This window comes from Ostrinia furnacalis, unplaced genomic scaffold (genome assembly GCF_004193835.3).
Source record: "Ostrinia furnacalis isolate ACB-3 unplaced genomic scaffold, ASM419383v2 OfSCF3832, whole genome shotgun sequence".
Classification (NCBI taxonomy): Eukaryota; Metazoa; Arthropoda; class Insecta; order Lepidoptera; family Crambidae; genus Ostrinia; species Ostrinia furnacalis.
The window spans coordinates 432,867-446,362 of record NW_021134071.1 but is presented as its reverse complement, the minus strand read 5'-3'; the positions used below and the strand labels follow the sequence as shown (position 1 = coordinate 446,362).

The 13,496-nt window shown below is 38.5% G+C and overlaps 1 protein-coding gene across 1 annotated transcript; it reads right to left on the bottom strand.

The window, feature by feature from the left end:
- Positions 1-3,247: 3,247 nt before the first annotated feature.
- Positions 3,248-12,037, bottom strand: Or-56 (olfactory receptor 56). Its single transcript, XM_028312187.1, has 6 exons — positions 11,459-12,037; positions 10,490-10,761; positions 6,295-6,391; positions 5,254-5,358; positions 3,934-4,089; positions 3,248-3,670 (listed from the first exon to the last, which is right to left on the bottom strand). The coding sequence occupies exons 1-6, from the start codon at positions 11,975-11,977 to the stop codon at positions 3,614-3,616; spliced, it is 1,206 nt and encodes a 401-aa protein (XP_028167988.1). The 5' UTR covers positions 11,978-12,037; the 3' UTR covers positions 3,248-3,613.
- Positions 12,038-13,496: the final 1,459 nt, after the last annotated feature.

The following is a 13,496-nucleotide window of genomic DNA, read 5'->3' as shown; positions in this document are numbered from 1 at the left end:
ATAACTATAATGAGATATCTATATAAAGTCAATCAAGATGTGGTGAAGAACCAAACATTCCATTTGTTACAGATTGTGGTAATCTGAGATATTTTTGATAAGTATCAATAGCGCATTCCATCGATTTAGAGCGAGCAAAAGGAGTAGAAATAACAATCAAATACTCATATCATTTGATGAGACCGATGAAAAGTATTCATGATTTTACTTCTTTGACACGCGTTAGGCGCGTTGACACAACTTTCATTCTGAATATTGTCTAGCAAATGTAGCTAATACAGTTTATTTAATGCCATTGGTTACTTAAAAATGGTTTTCGCAGAAAGTTACTCAAGAATTATAAACTATACAACTATGTATTTACAAAAACAAAAAGTATTTAAGTATGTTCATATCCGTTGTCTAGTGCCCATAGTATATAATAATAATTTCCATGGTAAATAAGCATTGCTTGCTGGTTCCTGGATAGCCTCTAGGATATAATGTCAATTTGGCGACTATTCACTTCAGACTATTCGTCCGTCAACTATGAATAGGTATGCCTGTATTAGAAGTCGGTTCACCACAATAGTCCAGCGGTTTGGGACTGGCCAGACGATCTCTCGAATCGACAGTCCAACCACAATATTCCAGCGGTTGACACGGTCCATTTTGGTTTGGATTTAGAACATCTATTAATAAAATTAATATGCTTTGCCCCCGAATTCGTACAAATTATTTTTCCCATATTAATTTGAAAAGCTATGGGCCTCATAAGAAGGCTCAAGGTCACCCAAAGGGCGATGGAGCGGGCTATGCTCGGAGTTTCCCTGCGTGATCGAATCAGAAATGAGGAGATCCGCAGGAGAACCAAAGTAACCGACATAGCTCGCAGAATTGCTAAAATCAAGTGGCAGTGGGCGGGGCGGTAGAGACGATGGCCGTTGGGGCAGGAAAGTTCTCGAGTGGCGACCACGGGCTGGAAGACGTAGCGTGGGCAGGCCTCCTACTAGGTGGACCGACGATCTGGTAAAGGTCGCGGGAAGAGCCCGGATGCGGGCAGCGTAGGACCGTTCATTGTGGAAAACCTTGGGGGAGGCCTTTGTCCAGCAGTGGACGTCATTTGGCTGAGAAGAAGAAGAATTTGAAAAAAAAATCACGTATACTCTGCTCCTATTGGTCATAGTTGTATGACGGCCATAGCCTATCCTATAGCCATAATATTATAGCCTCGATAAAAAGAAAGGACTATGCATTGCAAATTTTTTTTTCAAATCGGACCAGCAGTTCTTGGGATTAGAACATTCAACCAAACAAATACCCTTCATAAAATCAAGTGTAGATTTGAGTGACACAATAATAGATTTCAGAGATCACATGAAACGAAGAATAGGAAAAATCTTCGGCACTATTATGGACTATGTAGAAGAGAAGACATAATTATCACTCCCTGCTGCATCCAGCGCCTTCCTGCTATCTTTATGAGATCGTCGGTCCACCTAGACCACGTCCCACGCTCCACCGTGCAACGTAAAAAGTTCGAACTTCAAAGAGGTTCATCTAGTGATATTTACTTATATCTTCAACTAAAACTTACGACAATAAGTGGGTGAACGTTGGTCATCTCATGCGCAATGGATAAATACGGTTGCATATCTGGGGGCACGGCAGTGCCCCCACCAAGTCGAGCAAAAAAGCGGCACGGCCGTACCATCCTTTTCTCGAAGCAATTCAGGCCATTTTCGACCGCCTGTAACTTCGTTGTGGATAAAACTAGAAGGCTGAATTTTCATTAGCTATGCAGGCATTGTAAAGACACGNAATGGAGACCAAGTTTTTTTTTATGTGAAACGGCTAACGAGCAGACGGATCACCTGATGGTAAGTGATTACCGTCATAGACACCCGCAGAGTGATTACCGTCGCCCATAGACACCCGCAGACCCAGGGCAGTCTTACAAGACTGATTGATGGATCTATACCAAGAACATAAACAGGGGTAGCTGATTGAAATGTTCTTGGGCTTCCGTTAAAACTCGCGCGTTCCGCCTGGAGGCAACTTAATTGAATAATATGCGCTTTGATTAAAGGAAACGTAGAAGCTGTCAATCCTATTAAGCTTTATCCTCCATGGCAGCTCCTAGACTTGACACTAAGGTTATGACGATTCATAGAAGAAAAAACTACTGCTTATTTTACATTTATTTACAATGTTTTGTTTCTTTTAATGAGATCCCATCAAAAACAATACTTGTCAAAAAAACCAAGTCTCGCAACTCAGTTGTTCTACGGTAAAAAGTTGTGAGATCCATGTAATACCAAGTCCAGGCCAGGAAATCTTTAACGTTTTACATAAATATATTGACTTGGCCATCGCATGAAAACACGTGTAAATTAAATTATTTAGTGCGATGGCCAAGTCAATAATTTATGTAAAACGTTAAAGATTTCCTGGCCTGGACTTGGTATTACATGGATCTCACAACTTTTTACCGTAGAACAACTGAGTTGCGAGACTTGGTTTTTTTGACAAGTATTGTTTTTGATGGGATCATATTAAAAGAAACAAAACATTGTAAATAAATGTAAAATAAGCAGTAGTTTTTTCTTCTATGAATCGTCATAACCTTAGTGTCAAGTCTAGGAGCTGCCATGGAGGATAAAGCTTAATAGGATTGACAGCTTCTACGTTTCCTTTAATCAAAGCGCATATTATTCAATTAAGTTGCCTCCAGGCGGAACGCGCGAGTTTTAACGGAAGCCCAAGAACATTTCAATCAGCTACCCCTGTTTATGTTCTTGGTATAGATCCATCAATCAGTCTTGTAAGACTGCCCTGGGTCTGCGGGTGTCTATGGGCGACGGTAATCACTCTGCGGGTGTCTATGACGGTAATCACTTACCATCAGGTGATCCGTCTGCTCGTTAGCCGTTTCACATAAAAAAAAACTTGGTCTCCATTCTTGAACTTTTTTACTCCATCTTTCGTCGATTCTACAATAAACAAACATTGCTAGTACACTGTAATTTCAGCTTGCTATATTTACTAGTTGAACTCACTCGTATCTTACCAAGAAGTTACACATGGTTTCATCCAAAGGAGTTTATACAGGGTATAAATAATAATTTATCTCGGTTGGCCTTGGCTAGAAGCCATTTTGGCAAACCCTTGCTTGTCAATAAATATGTTTAAAGTGGACAAATGAAACAAAGAAAGTACACGTTGACTAGAGAATTTATTTAATATTTTAAACTTTCATTTTTTATAAATTCTTACTATAACAAACACTACCACGGACGAAAATATTGTGCAAATGCGGGTGGGTGAAGAAAATTCATCGCGCCGGAGCAGACGACGCCGCATCCCTTCAGTCAGCCCGCGACCATGACTCGTGCAACCGAGTCGAAACGTCCGGGAAGGTAAAAACCTTTTTACCTTTTTAAAAGTGTAGTGTTTGTGTGCAATCAAATCCCGTTATAGTGATAATTTAGAGCATTTATAATCTAGAGTTGAAAAGGCGTTAATGACTGAAATCATGATCAACTTTCTTAAAGCACTAGAAATTGGTGCCATATAAACATTTATGTCGACAGGTGATGGTACTTTATTTTGGATTATAACACAGATATTTTTTTTATTTAGTCTGTGATTTACTTAGAAGAGTGTAGTAGCTGTAGGCTCCTTTTATGATCTGTAAAATAAAAAAATATCTTTTCTTTCCAATCCAAATAAAGCAATTTTAAACTTGAGATTCAAACAAACTTTTACCAATCGATAAAGTACTGAGTGTAAGCAGGCCTCCCACTAGGCGGACTGACGATCTAGTGAAGGTCGCGAGAAGCACCTGGATGCGGGCAGCGCAGACACAGACGTTGTGGAAATCCTTGGGGGAGGCTTTTGTCCAGCAGTGGACGTCGTTTGGCTAAAATGAACGAATTGTACTCATTATCTTACGCTCAGGAAAGTAGCCACAGTAAGCTTGGTGAACGGTCCTGCTGAGAAGACCACGACTTGGCTGAACTGAGCTGTGAGGATGTACAGGTTCTTGCGATGGGAGACATCTCTGCACCACCAGAGGCTCTCGTATGGACCCTGGCTGAGTTGGAGACTCTGAAAGTCAAGGCAATGTCAGATAATGAAAATAGATAAAATTACTTAGCTTAAGATTTCCGCTTAAGGTAGTCTTTCTAACTAAGCGTCACAGACGCAGAGTCTTGACTTACCATATTCCCTGTGCTATGTCAATAAATAATATTATTTTTCGTGTCAAATTGACATCCCATTTAACATTGCACGCGATATTGTGAATTAAATTTTAGCCATGCCGCATTGCAAAATCCAGTAAGTATCAACTTGTTTTTTCTATGTGCCAAATAATGAATATTATACTATGAAGATTTTGAAAAATCTAAATCAATCATAACACTATTTTAGTTTTTATAGTTGTGAGTTAATTGTGTTTTTTTTTTACTTTCTATATTACGAAATTCCATACGAATCCACCACTGCAACTCCTGTATGTATAGCTAGGAGTTGCACCATGATTGTCAATAAAATGTTAGCTAGTGAAAGCCAATTTTACTGTCATTAGATCGATCTAATATTTAATTTTTGATAAAACGCACTTACTGGGTTTTATAATGAGGCCGCTTACCAGATTCCAAGAAGAGCCCATATGTTACAATAGCTGTAACCTTTTCCTGGAATAGGAGTATGACACTTACCTTCTCGATATCAAATTCGTTTCCCCGTAGTTTGGGGATATTGCCCTGTTATTAAAAGTGAAGGTAGTGTTACAAGTGTAGTTTTATGTCTACCTAATTCGTTAATGCGTGTACGGAGTTTAAGTTTCTATGTTATGGCAATTGTCCTTCTATTATCAAAATCTTATGAACGAAATAGAGATATTTTTCATACTTTTTTACAAAGTCACTGTCATATCGACTATTTTATCGTTCTTGGATGTCGTAAAGGAGAAAATATGCGAACATTAGACCTCTCTAACTTATTTAGAAGTGTAGGTCAATTCCTCCCCTTTACTTCTGGTAAATTACAAAACTTTTTATGCAAGACAAGGCAGGTATTTGAGCAAGTGAGATGCAGTCTAGGATGGTGGCCCTGTAAGTGCCTATTCACTCTCGCCTTGAAAAGGCCCGGATTATAGTGTTCAGGAAAGACAGCAGCAGGCAGCAAATTCCAGTCCCTAGCTGTTCGCATTAATAATCCTCCTGAAATGGAGACTAAATGATTTGATGATGTTAAGTGTACACATACTGCATAATAAACGTCGTTGCTGTGCCAGCAATAGATAAACAGCTGCGCTATACCGAACACAAGGTACTCAGTAGTCAAGAACTGCTGCATAGCGCTCGTCTCCGACTGAAACAAAATTAATACTAGTTCAAAAGTAGCATTCGTTTTCATTAAAAAACAGAAAAAAGCAAAGTAGTTGATGTTAAAGTTGATAGTTGGACCCAATTCAAATTTGTATGAAGAATCGGCCAATAGCAAATCGGTGTGATGTGCGCCCTTTCATACTTTACACCTTCATACTGAAACTAATTAACAGCTCGATCCAACTATGGGCCAACTAAAAGTCGGTGGTCTGCGTCTATGCTTAGGCTGCATTTCCACTGAAGAAAGCTGGGCGAAAGGGAGAAGTGTGATCATCTATCTATCTATATAAATAAAAATGAATTGATGTTCGTTAGTCTGATTATAACTNGCATTTCCACTGATGAAAGCTGGGCGAAAGGGAGAAGTGTGATCATCTATCTATCTATATAAATAAAAATGAATTGCTGTTCGTTAGTCTGATTAAAACTCGAGAACGGCTGGGCCGATTTAGCTCATTTTGGTTTTAGAATGTTTGTCGTAGTCCAGGGTAGGTCTAAATGGTGAGCAAATACGCGCGCGATATTGTTTTTCTGTGACAGACAAAATTCCACGCGGGCGAAGCCGCGGGCGGAAAGCCAGTATTTTGATATGTCACATAGTGTCGCTTGCGTCGCTTTAAAACGAGTCATCGTTTCGGCTTTGAGGTTGAGAGCCATCTGCGCTCACCTGTTGTCCGGTGAAGCTGAAAAAGCTGCTCACGGCTATCAGCATAGTCCGGCCGAAAAAAAAATGAAAAAAAAATCGTTTCGGCTGATAGACGTCCACTGCTGGACAAAGGCCTCCCCCAAGGACTTCCACAAAGACCGGTCCAGTGCCGCCCGCATCCAGGCACCTCCCGCGACCTTCACCAGATCGTCAGTCCAAGGTGTTCGCACAAATAATTTCAGTTGTTTTTTTTCAAATTTACTGGGTACTTACAGTAATTTGATAAGCAGTGACACACAGCATTACAGAGCAAACGAACATGTATAACAACATTATTGGCGATAGACAAGCATCGAACAAGCGGGAATATCTGGAACAATAAAAACAATTTAATAAACTGCTTTTGTATCCCACAGCTGGACAAAGATCTCCCTCAGATCTGTCTAACAATCTGGTGTAGTCAGGATAGTCAGACCTTTTAAAATCATTGTCGAACATTAAAGGGTCCCATGCCAGCGATGTGGAAGTCATTGGGGGAGGCCTATGTTCAGCAGTGGACGTCCTATGATGATGAAAGGATCCCAAGACAGTCTAATTAACTAATACGCCAATACCTAGTCATTTTTTACCTGTATCGTGGTAGGTAATATTAAATTATAATTCTTACAATCCCGGGATCTGTCTTCGTGTCTACGTCAATAGTCTTTTTTGACCTGTATCGTGGTAATAATACTAAAACTGATAATAATTCTTACAATCCCAGGATGTGTCCTCATGTCATTGCACTTGCAGTGACGTATTTAGCTCAAAACCCCAAGAAACAGTCTCAGCTATCTTCAGTTTTCGTGAATAGTTATTATCCCAGAAGCCAAACCCAAAATAAACCCAAACCCAACAGACAGAACCCAAAATAACTCGATAAGAACTCGCAGCTACGAAACAATTAAAACTAACCGTACCTTAATAACATAACGGTTTGAGGTGGTATCAGATGTTATCGTAGCTTATTGTACCTTATCGTACCTTATTGTACCTTATTGTACGGAATTGTGTTACATGTGCTCGAGAAATTCAGAATTAACAGCCGAAAGTCAATCTAACTTGAACACTTAGGTTTGTGCGATAAATTCGACGCAATAGGGTTGGCAGAAGAGTCTGGAAATTTTGAATGAGATTTTTGAATACTGACTAGAATTCAGTTGGTTAGAGCAGTGTTTTTCAACCTTTTTCATGACGCGATCCTCCTAGCAAGAAAAACATTTTTGCGACCCCCCGACCGTTCGCTTTTTTTATGCCTTTTACGAAGATGTTGTAGGGACCGAATTCTTCAATCTGTACAACATTTATGCATTTGCATAATTAGATTTCAGATAAATCTTGCTTTAAAACTTTACTGTTTTTTTACTGAGGTAGTTTTTACGACCTCTCGCGACCCTCTTATAGAGGCTTCGCGACCTCCAAGGGGGTCGCGACCCACAGGTTGAAAAACACTGGGTTAGAGTAATGATACTTCATTCGTTTCAGCGGAAAGACGTTCACTGCTGGACTAAGGCCTCCCCCAAGGTTTTCCATAAAGACTCGTCCTGCGCCGCCAGCATCCAGGCACTTCCCGCGGCCTTTACCAGATCGTCGGTTCACCTAGTACTTACACGTTACTAGCATGAAAACATGCCAGTCTTGGGCAATATGTGTGTCGAATCATTGCTAATAATTATGCATGCTCATTTCGAGTTGTTGGAACACGTTCTTTTAAGCATACTAAAATTAAAGAGGTAAATTGGTTTCAAAACTTATGGAGTTTAGCCGGTTTCCGAGTGTAAATCAGATAAACGTAGAGTAGCACGTCCTCTGCTCTATAGACAGTTCTTAGTTTGATCCGTCTGACCAGTGAAGAGATCCGTTTATGATCGTGAAAAGTAGACAATAATACGAACCAGGCATGCTACAGTTTATTGACAATTTAACCAATTTATGTTTTTTACGCACGCATTCACAAACATTACTATGAGGTCTCACAGTGCGCGTGGACGCACAGGGTGATAAACGAACCAATCACAGAGCTCTATTCAACGCTGTACGTTTAATTTGGAGGTTCACTTAAGCAAGCATCGTTTGTGAATACGGGTGTTAGATACTCTCCACGTCTTAATCAAAAACAAACGACAACGATTGCCCAGACTTCAAAAACATTAAAGGAAAAACTGAATGATTAAGTAATAATTTAACGCTGTGAATGTGTGTGTTTATCCGGGTTATTTACTCCCGAATAAAGGAGGACGGAAAAGGGAATACTTATTGTCTTTTTCCCCATATCTGACTAGTGACAACCCTACCCTAACTTTGTTTACGACTTTCCCTGCACAGATTAAGATGGGATGTTAGAAATTACTTCTTATATAGATATTTTCACTTCATCCGAGGGAAACTTTGGATTGGAATGCGTCTACACTGGCGAATCTTTTTATTTTTAACGTGTGGTGCATATGAGGCAATAGAGCAGTTCCTGACTAAAAATAGTAGTATTTATAACACAAGCATATTTAATATTTAGCTTGTAGTATAGATCGTTTCATCCATGAAGACGCGCCCCGCCATTCTTTCGCTAGTGTTTGAGTGTTATTGGTACACGCTTCCATGAGTGCACACGCACATTACAATAATGACGCTCGGATTGCTCGGATCAAACTCCCTGCACCTCACGCTTCCCTCAACCAAAAATTGGTGGGGAGCGTCTTCGTAGAGAAAACGATAGCAATACAAAGTTGAGTCACTGCCCATTTGCAACGAAATTTTTATAGGTGTCTTGCAGGTATGCAAGCAAAAGACCTGAATAAGATTTTTTTTATAAGATAAATGAATAAGATTAAAAATTAACACCTTTTCGATATAAGGTTTAATAAAAACTTATGATTACTTAATAATACTTACTTCAAAGCAATATTAATTAATATTTGCATCGCAAATATAAACAGAAATAACTATGGAATTTAACCTTATTTTAAATTTTCTCGTATAATTCCAGATCCACCAGTGTAGACGTACCCTAGCGTATTCGGTTAGGATTTTTCATAAAAAAATTTTATATTGTCAACAAGCGAGAGTTTGTTAAAGAAAGTTGTAAACCACTTTGAAATATCCTTTTTCTTTTCATTGTACAGATGTTTTGCAATCATCTGATAATTTCGTTTCAGCTACATACCGTTTTTTGTTTTTTTTTTTCAATACTGTTTTAGCCGTACCTTTGATTAAATATCAAATAACATATTTGTCTAAACTGTTTTTTTAAGCTAAGCAATATTTGTGGCTAGCTCAAATTTTTTGCTTTTTAAATTTTAATAAACAATGAACATTAAAACATTTTCTGACTGTTAGAATTTTAATTCAATTTTTTTTTGAAACCACGTTTAATAGGATGGCAACACAGGTCTTTTTCCGAAAAGGAAAACATACATTTTCTAATTTGCAACAGTGTCAAAATATCGGAAACTTGAAAATAAGGTAGGTACTACATGATAGCAAACCCGTCAATAATAAAATTACTATGAAGTTTAAAACACAACATTTTCTAGTCTTGGTTTTCTCGAAAATGAATTTCTCGAAAACCTTTGTGCAACTGAATTATTGCCAAAGTACATCTACGTATAAGATTAGTATTTTATTAACAAGAGCTTTGCTACAGAATTGAAGACTGTTGGCTCTTTGTCTATTATGGTTAAACTGTAAACTACTATACAGCGTGGAAACTTACTTGAGCCAACTTCTTGAAGTTACACCGAGACACGCCACAAGTTGGTTAACATGGCTCAAACTTGGCTACAAAAACCGTTTAGACCATAAAACGGTGGTTAGCTAAGTGTTAATGCTCAAAATTGTTTGAAATTCGTGGAAATTGAGATTAAATTGCGCAGACTATAAGTTTCATACCTATACTTACTAATATTATAAAGCGGACGAGTTTGTATTTTTGCTTGAATAGGTACGCTAATGTCAAAAACTACTAGACCGATTTAAAAAAAATATATTTTGTGTTTTAAAACCCGTTTATAGAGGAAGGCGTTAGGGTATTGTTTAACGTCACCTTTCATTCAATGGGGTCGGAGCAGTAAAGATAAATTTTGCACACGGGAAATATTATTCAAAACTATTTTCACTCGTACAAAGTCGCGGGCAGAATCTAGTCGGTATCATCATCTTTTTAGCCATATGACGTCCACTGCTGAACATAGGCCCCTCCTAATGCATTCCACGTTGATCGATTGGTAGCGGCCTGCGTCCAGCGCTTCCCTGCTACCTTTACGATGTCGTCGATCCACCTTGTAGGTGGACGTCTCACGCTGCATTTTCCGGTACGCGGCCTTCATTCCAGAACCTTGCTGCCCCATCGGCCTTTAGTAGTTGGTAATATAAGTCATATCTACACGTACAAAACCAGTAAACAAATTATAAAATAAGTATAATGAAGACATACTTGAGCAACTCTACATGTCTCCTATGGCAATCCTTGAGCCTCTTCAATGCCACTTCATCAGAAACCGGCTTCGTTTCAGTCCCAAACATGTTAGAGCAATCAATCTTCAACAGCTCTAATTCAGCTTTGAAAAACACCATGATGACCATGGCGTTGCTATCAAAAGATGTGATCCAGCCTCCACCATATATTGCTGCGTAGGACTGGAAAGCTGACGCGGTCAAATATCCTGGGATCGTGCTTTTGTCCCATGGCACCCATGAACTGACCACCTGCAATGGGAAAAAATTATGGCCATTTTTTTAAAGGGTCTATCAGCACTGGTGTGTCAGAATGAGGTGGTCATCATTGCGTGGAAAGTCTGAAGGAACACGGTCTTCTTTATTTCATCAAAGACAAGTGGTGGATTCAGCCTGAACTTCCCACACTGGTCGCTACTGGTCAGACAAGTTAAGGTGGACTGATATACGCATATTTAGTCCCTGACTAGTTAACTTACGACATTCATGGGAACAGTGGGAGTGGTCCCATTTTACTCAGCAGAAACCAAACGATCAAACAAAATGCTCATAAGAACTTAATCATCAAAGATTACATCAAATGAAATCATTTATTCAGTACTTAGACCCTTTACAGGGCTTTGTAGAGCAGGGTGGATATAGTTTGCTCTACCACCACTTCGGTACACCATTATGAGCTGGTACTGAGAAGAAGTGGCGAAAAAAACCCAGTCACCTTTGTCAGCCCCTTTTTCAATCTATTATATAAAAGAAAGTCGTGTTAGTTACTCCACTTATAACTCAAGAACGGCTGAACTGATTTAGCTGAAAATTGTCAGGGAGGTAGTTTAGAGCCAGGAGAAGGACATAGGATACTTTTTATCCCGTTATTTATTGCCATTAAGGCGGAACAAAGTTCGCCGGGTCAGCTAGTAGTTCATAAGAGTAACCAATTTATTACAAAACCTACCTGTAAATAACTATCCGTGCCATTCTTCACGTTTTCTCTGTAATTTCTCGCCAAGAAATACTTGAAGATCGGCTGAAAGATCACAATCACCACCGTAGTGTACATCAAAGACCAATAGAACAACGTAATTTTGCGGCAGTATCTGGTAGATTTGGTGATAAGGACATTCTTTTCGACGTCATCGGTTGTTCGCTGAGCCACATCTGCTCTAGTGACGTATTCAATGATGTCTTTCCAGTGCTGCTGCCAATACAAAAAGGTGGTGATTTTTAAAACGCTCATGGTTGCCAGCATTGTGATCTTTAAGTTGTTTAGGATAAGGTTGAGATCGTATTTGATGAACCAGATGTCGACGTATTCGGTAGCCGTAAAGATTGTTACGAGCACATGCATGAGCAGGTAGAAATACTTCATGTAGATATTCTCTGGGAGGAGTAATCCCCAAAATTTTAGTGCCTTAACGTTGGGCCCAAGTAAGGGTCTCTTAGGGTTTTCAAGTCTCTTGAGGACGTTCAACATTTTGAAGGGAAATTTATAACAATAGAGTTCTGAAATGTGCCGGCGGTGTTTTATGTTAGTGACTTGGAAATTATTATGCCGATCAAATGAATAGTGAGGCGAAATTACGAATAATTTTGGGCGTAAATAAAATTCGTCGGTGAAACTTGGATGAAAATCGATGTTGTCTTTTCATCTACTGATTTGATTTCCTTACAAAAAATATTCTAGATATTTTTTGTACCAATAGTTATAAGATGGTAAATTGAATGAAAATGAAGTCATGTTTAATATTTTTTTATTAATGTTGAGAATTAACATTTTAATTTTGAACTTAAATTATACAAAAATGCAAGCTTGAGAAAAAACATAATTATTATTATGTCGCAAGTTTTCAAGTATTTTTGTTTTGAAATCTCGGTTCATTTCGTTCAGCTATTTCGACGAAATAACCAGAGTTATTTCCAAATACCGCTATTTTTATAAGGTGCTACGATACTCTTTATCGATAACATAGACATCAAAAGTGATTACATCCCTAATAAATCACTAAAACATAATGGCGTAATTATTACACAATCCGAATGTAGAATTATGTTCAAGGTGTCGCCAATTCATGTAATTATCTGTCATTATGTCACAATAATTACGAGGCGTGAATAATGTCTTCATTTTCTTGAATTACTGTGTAGAATATTCCATAGCTTTTTCTATTATAATCTTTTGTTGTTTCTGTCATAAAAGGATTCTTTTTATTTTTTATCAAAGGATATTTTGTATGTAATTAATTTTGTATTTACATATTTATTGCTAATATTATTTCAGCAATAAATTTGTTGATACAAAACCCCGTTAATCCCTGGTGGTATAAGCTAAATAATATGATTTTATTACGAGTAAGCTCACTCACCACAATAGTCGGGTGGCGGCGGGAATCGAACCCGCGTTCCTATTGAACCACGAGTTGGCTAATTGAATTCGGCTATCGTTGCTTTTTTGTGCAGCTGTGGGCGTCTTTAGGTTGAAAGTCAGGAAGCAGGAAAACTTCACTTACAAAATGTCTACTTCATTTAACATCCATAAAGCGCATCCATCCTTAAAAATACTAAGTTACAAGCTGCTTTATTAAGCAACTAAAACCATTTCTCAGTTCATATTTTTATCTCCAGAGCCACAAGTAATTACTGGAGTATCACTTAAACCATTTTTTCCTTAAGAAATCTCTGTCACGCCACAGTAAAAATAGATACAGTAAATAAACTTTATCCCGCGTTGTTGACATAAAGGACATCATCCACGTTTCACATATTTTTGGTCCAAAATCAAAAGTGCCGGCCAACAAAAAAAGTGCTGTATTCTGACAGAATACGTCTGCCTTAGCATTTGTTACTATGGCACCAAAGTCGTAGCTCCACTGTGCGTCGAGTATTTGAGATCTAAAAGTCATCGACTATTCATACATTTTTTGTTCAAAATCAAAAATGTCGGCCAATAAAAAAAAAGTGCTGTATTCTGACAGAATACGTCCGCCTTAGCATTT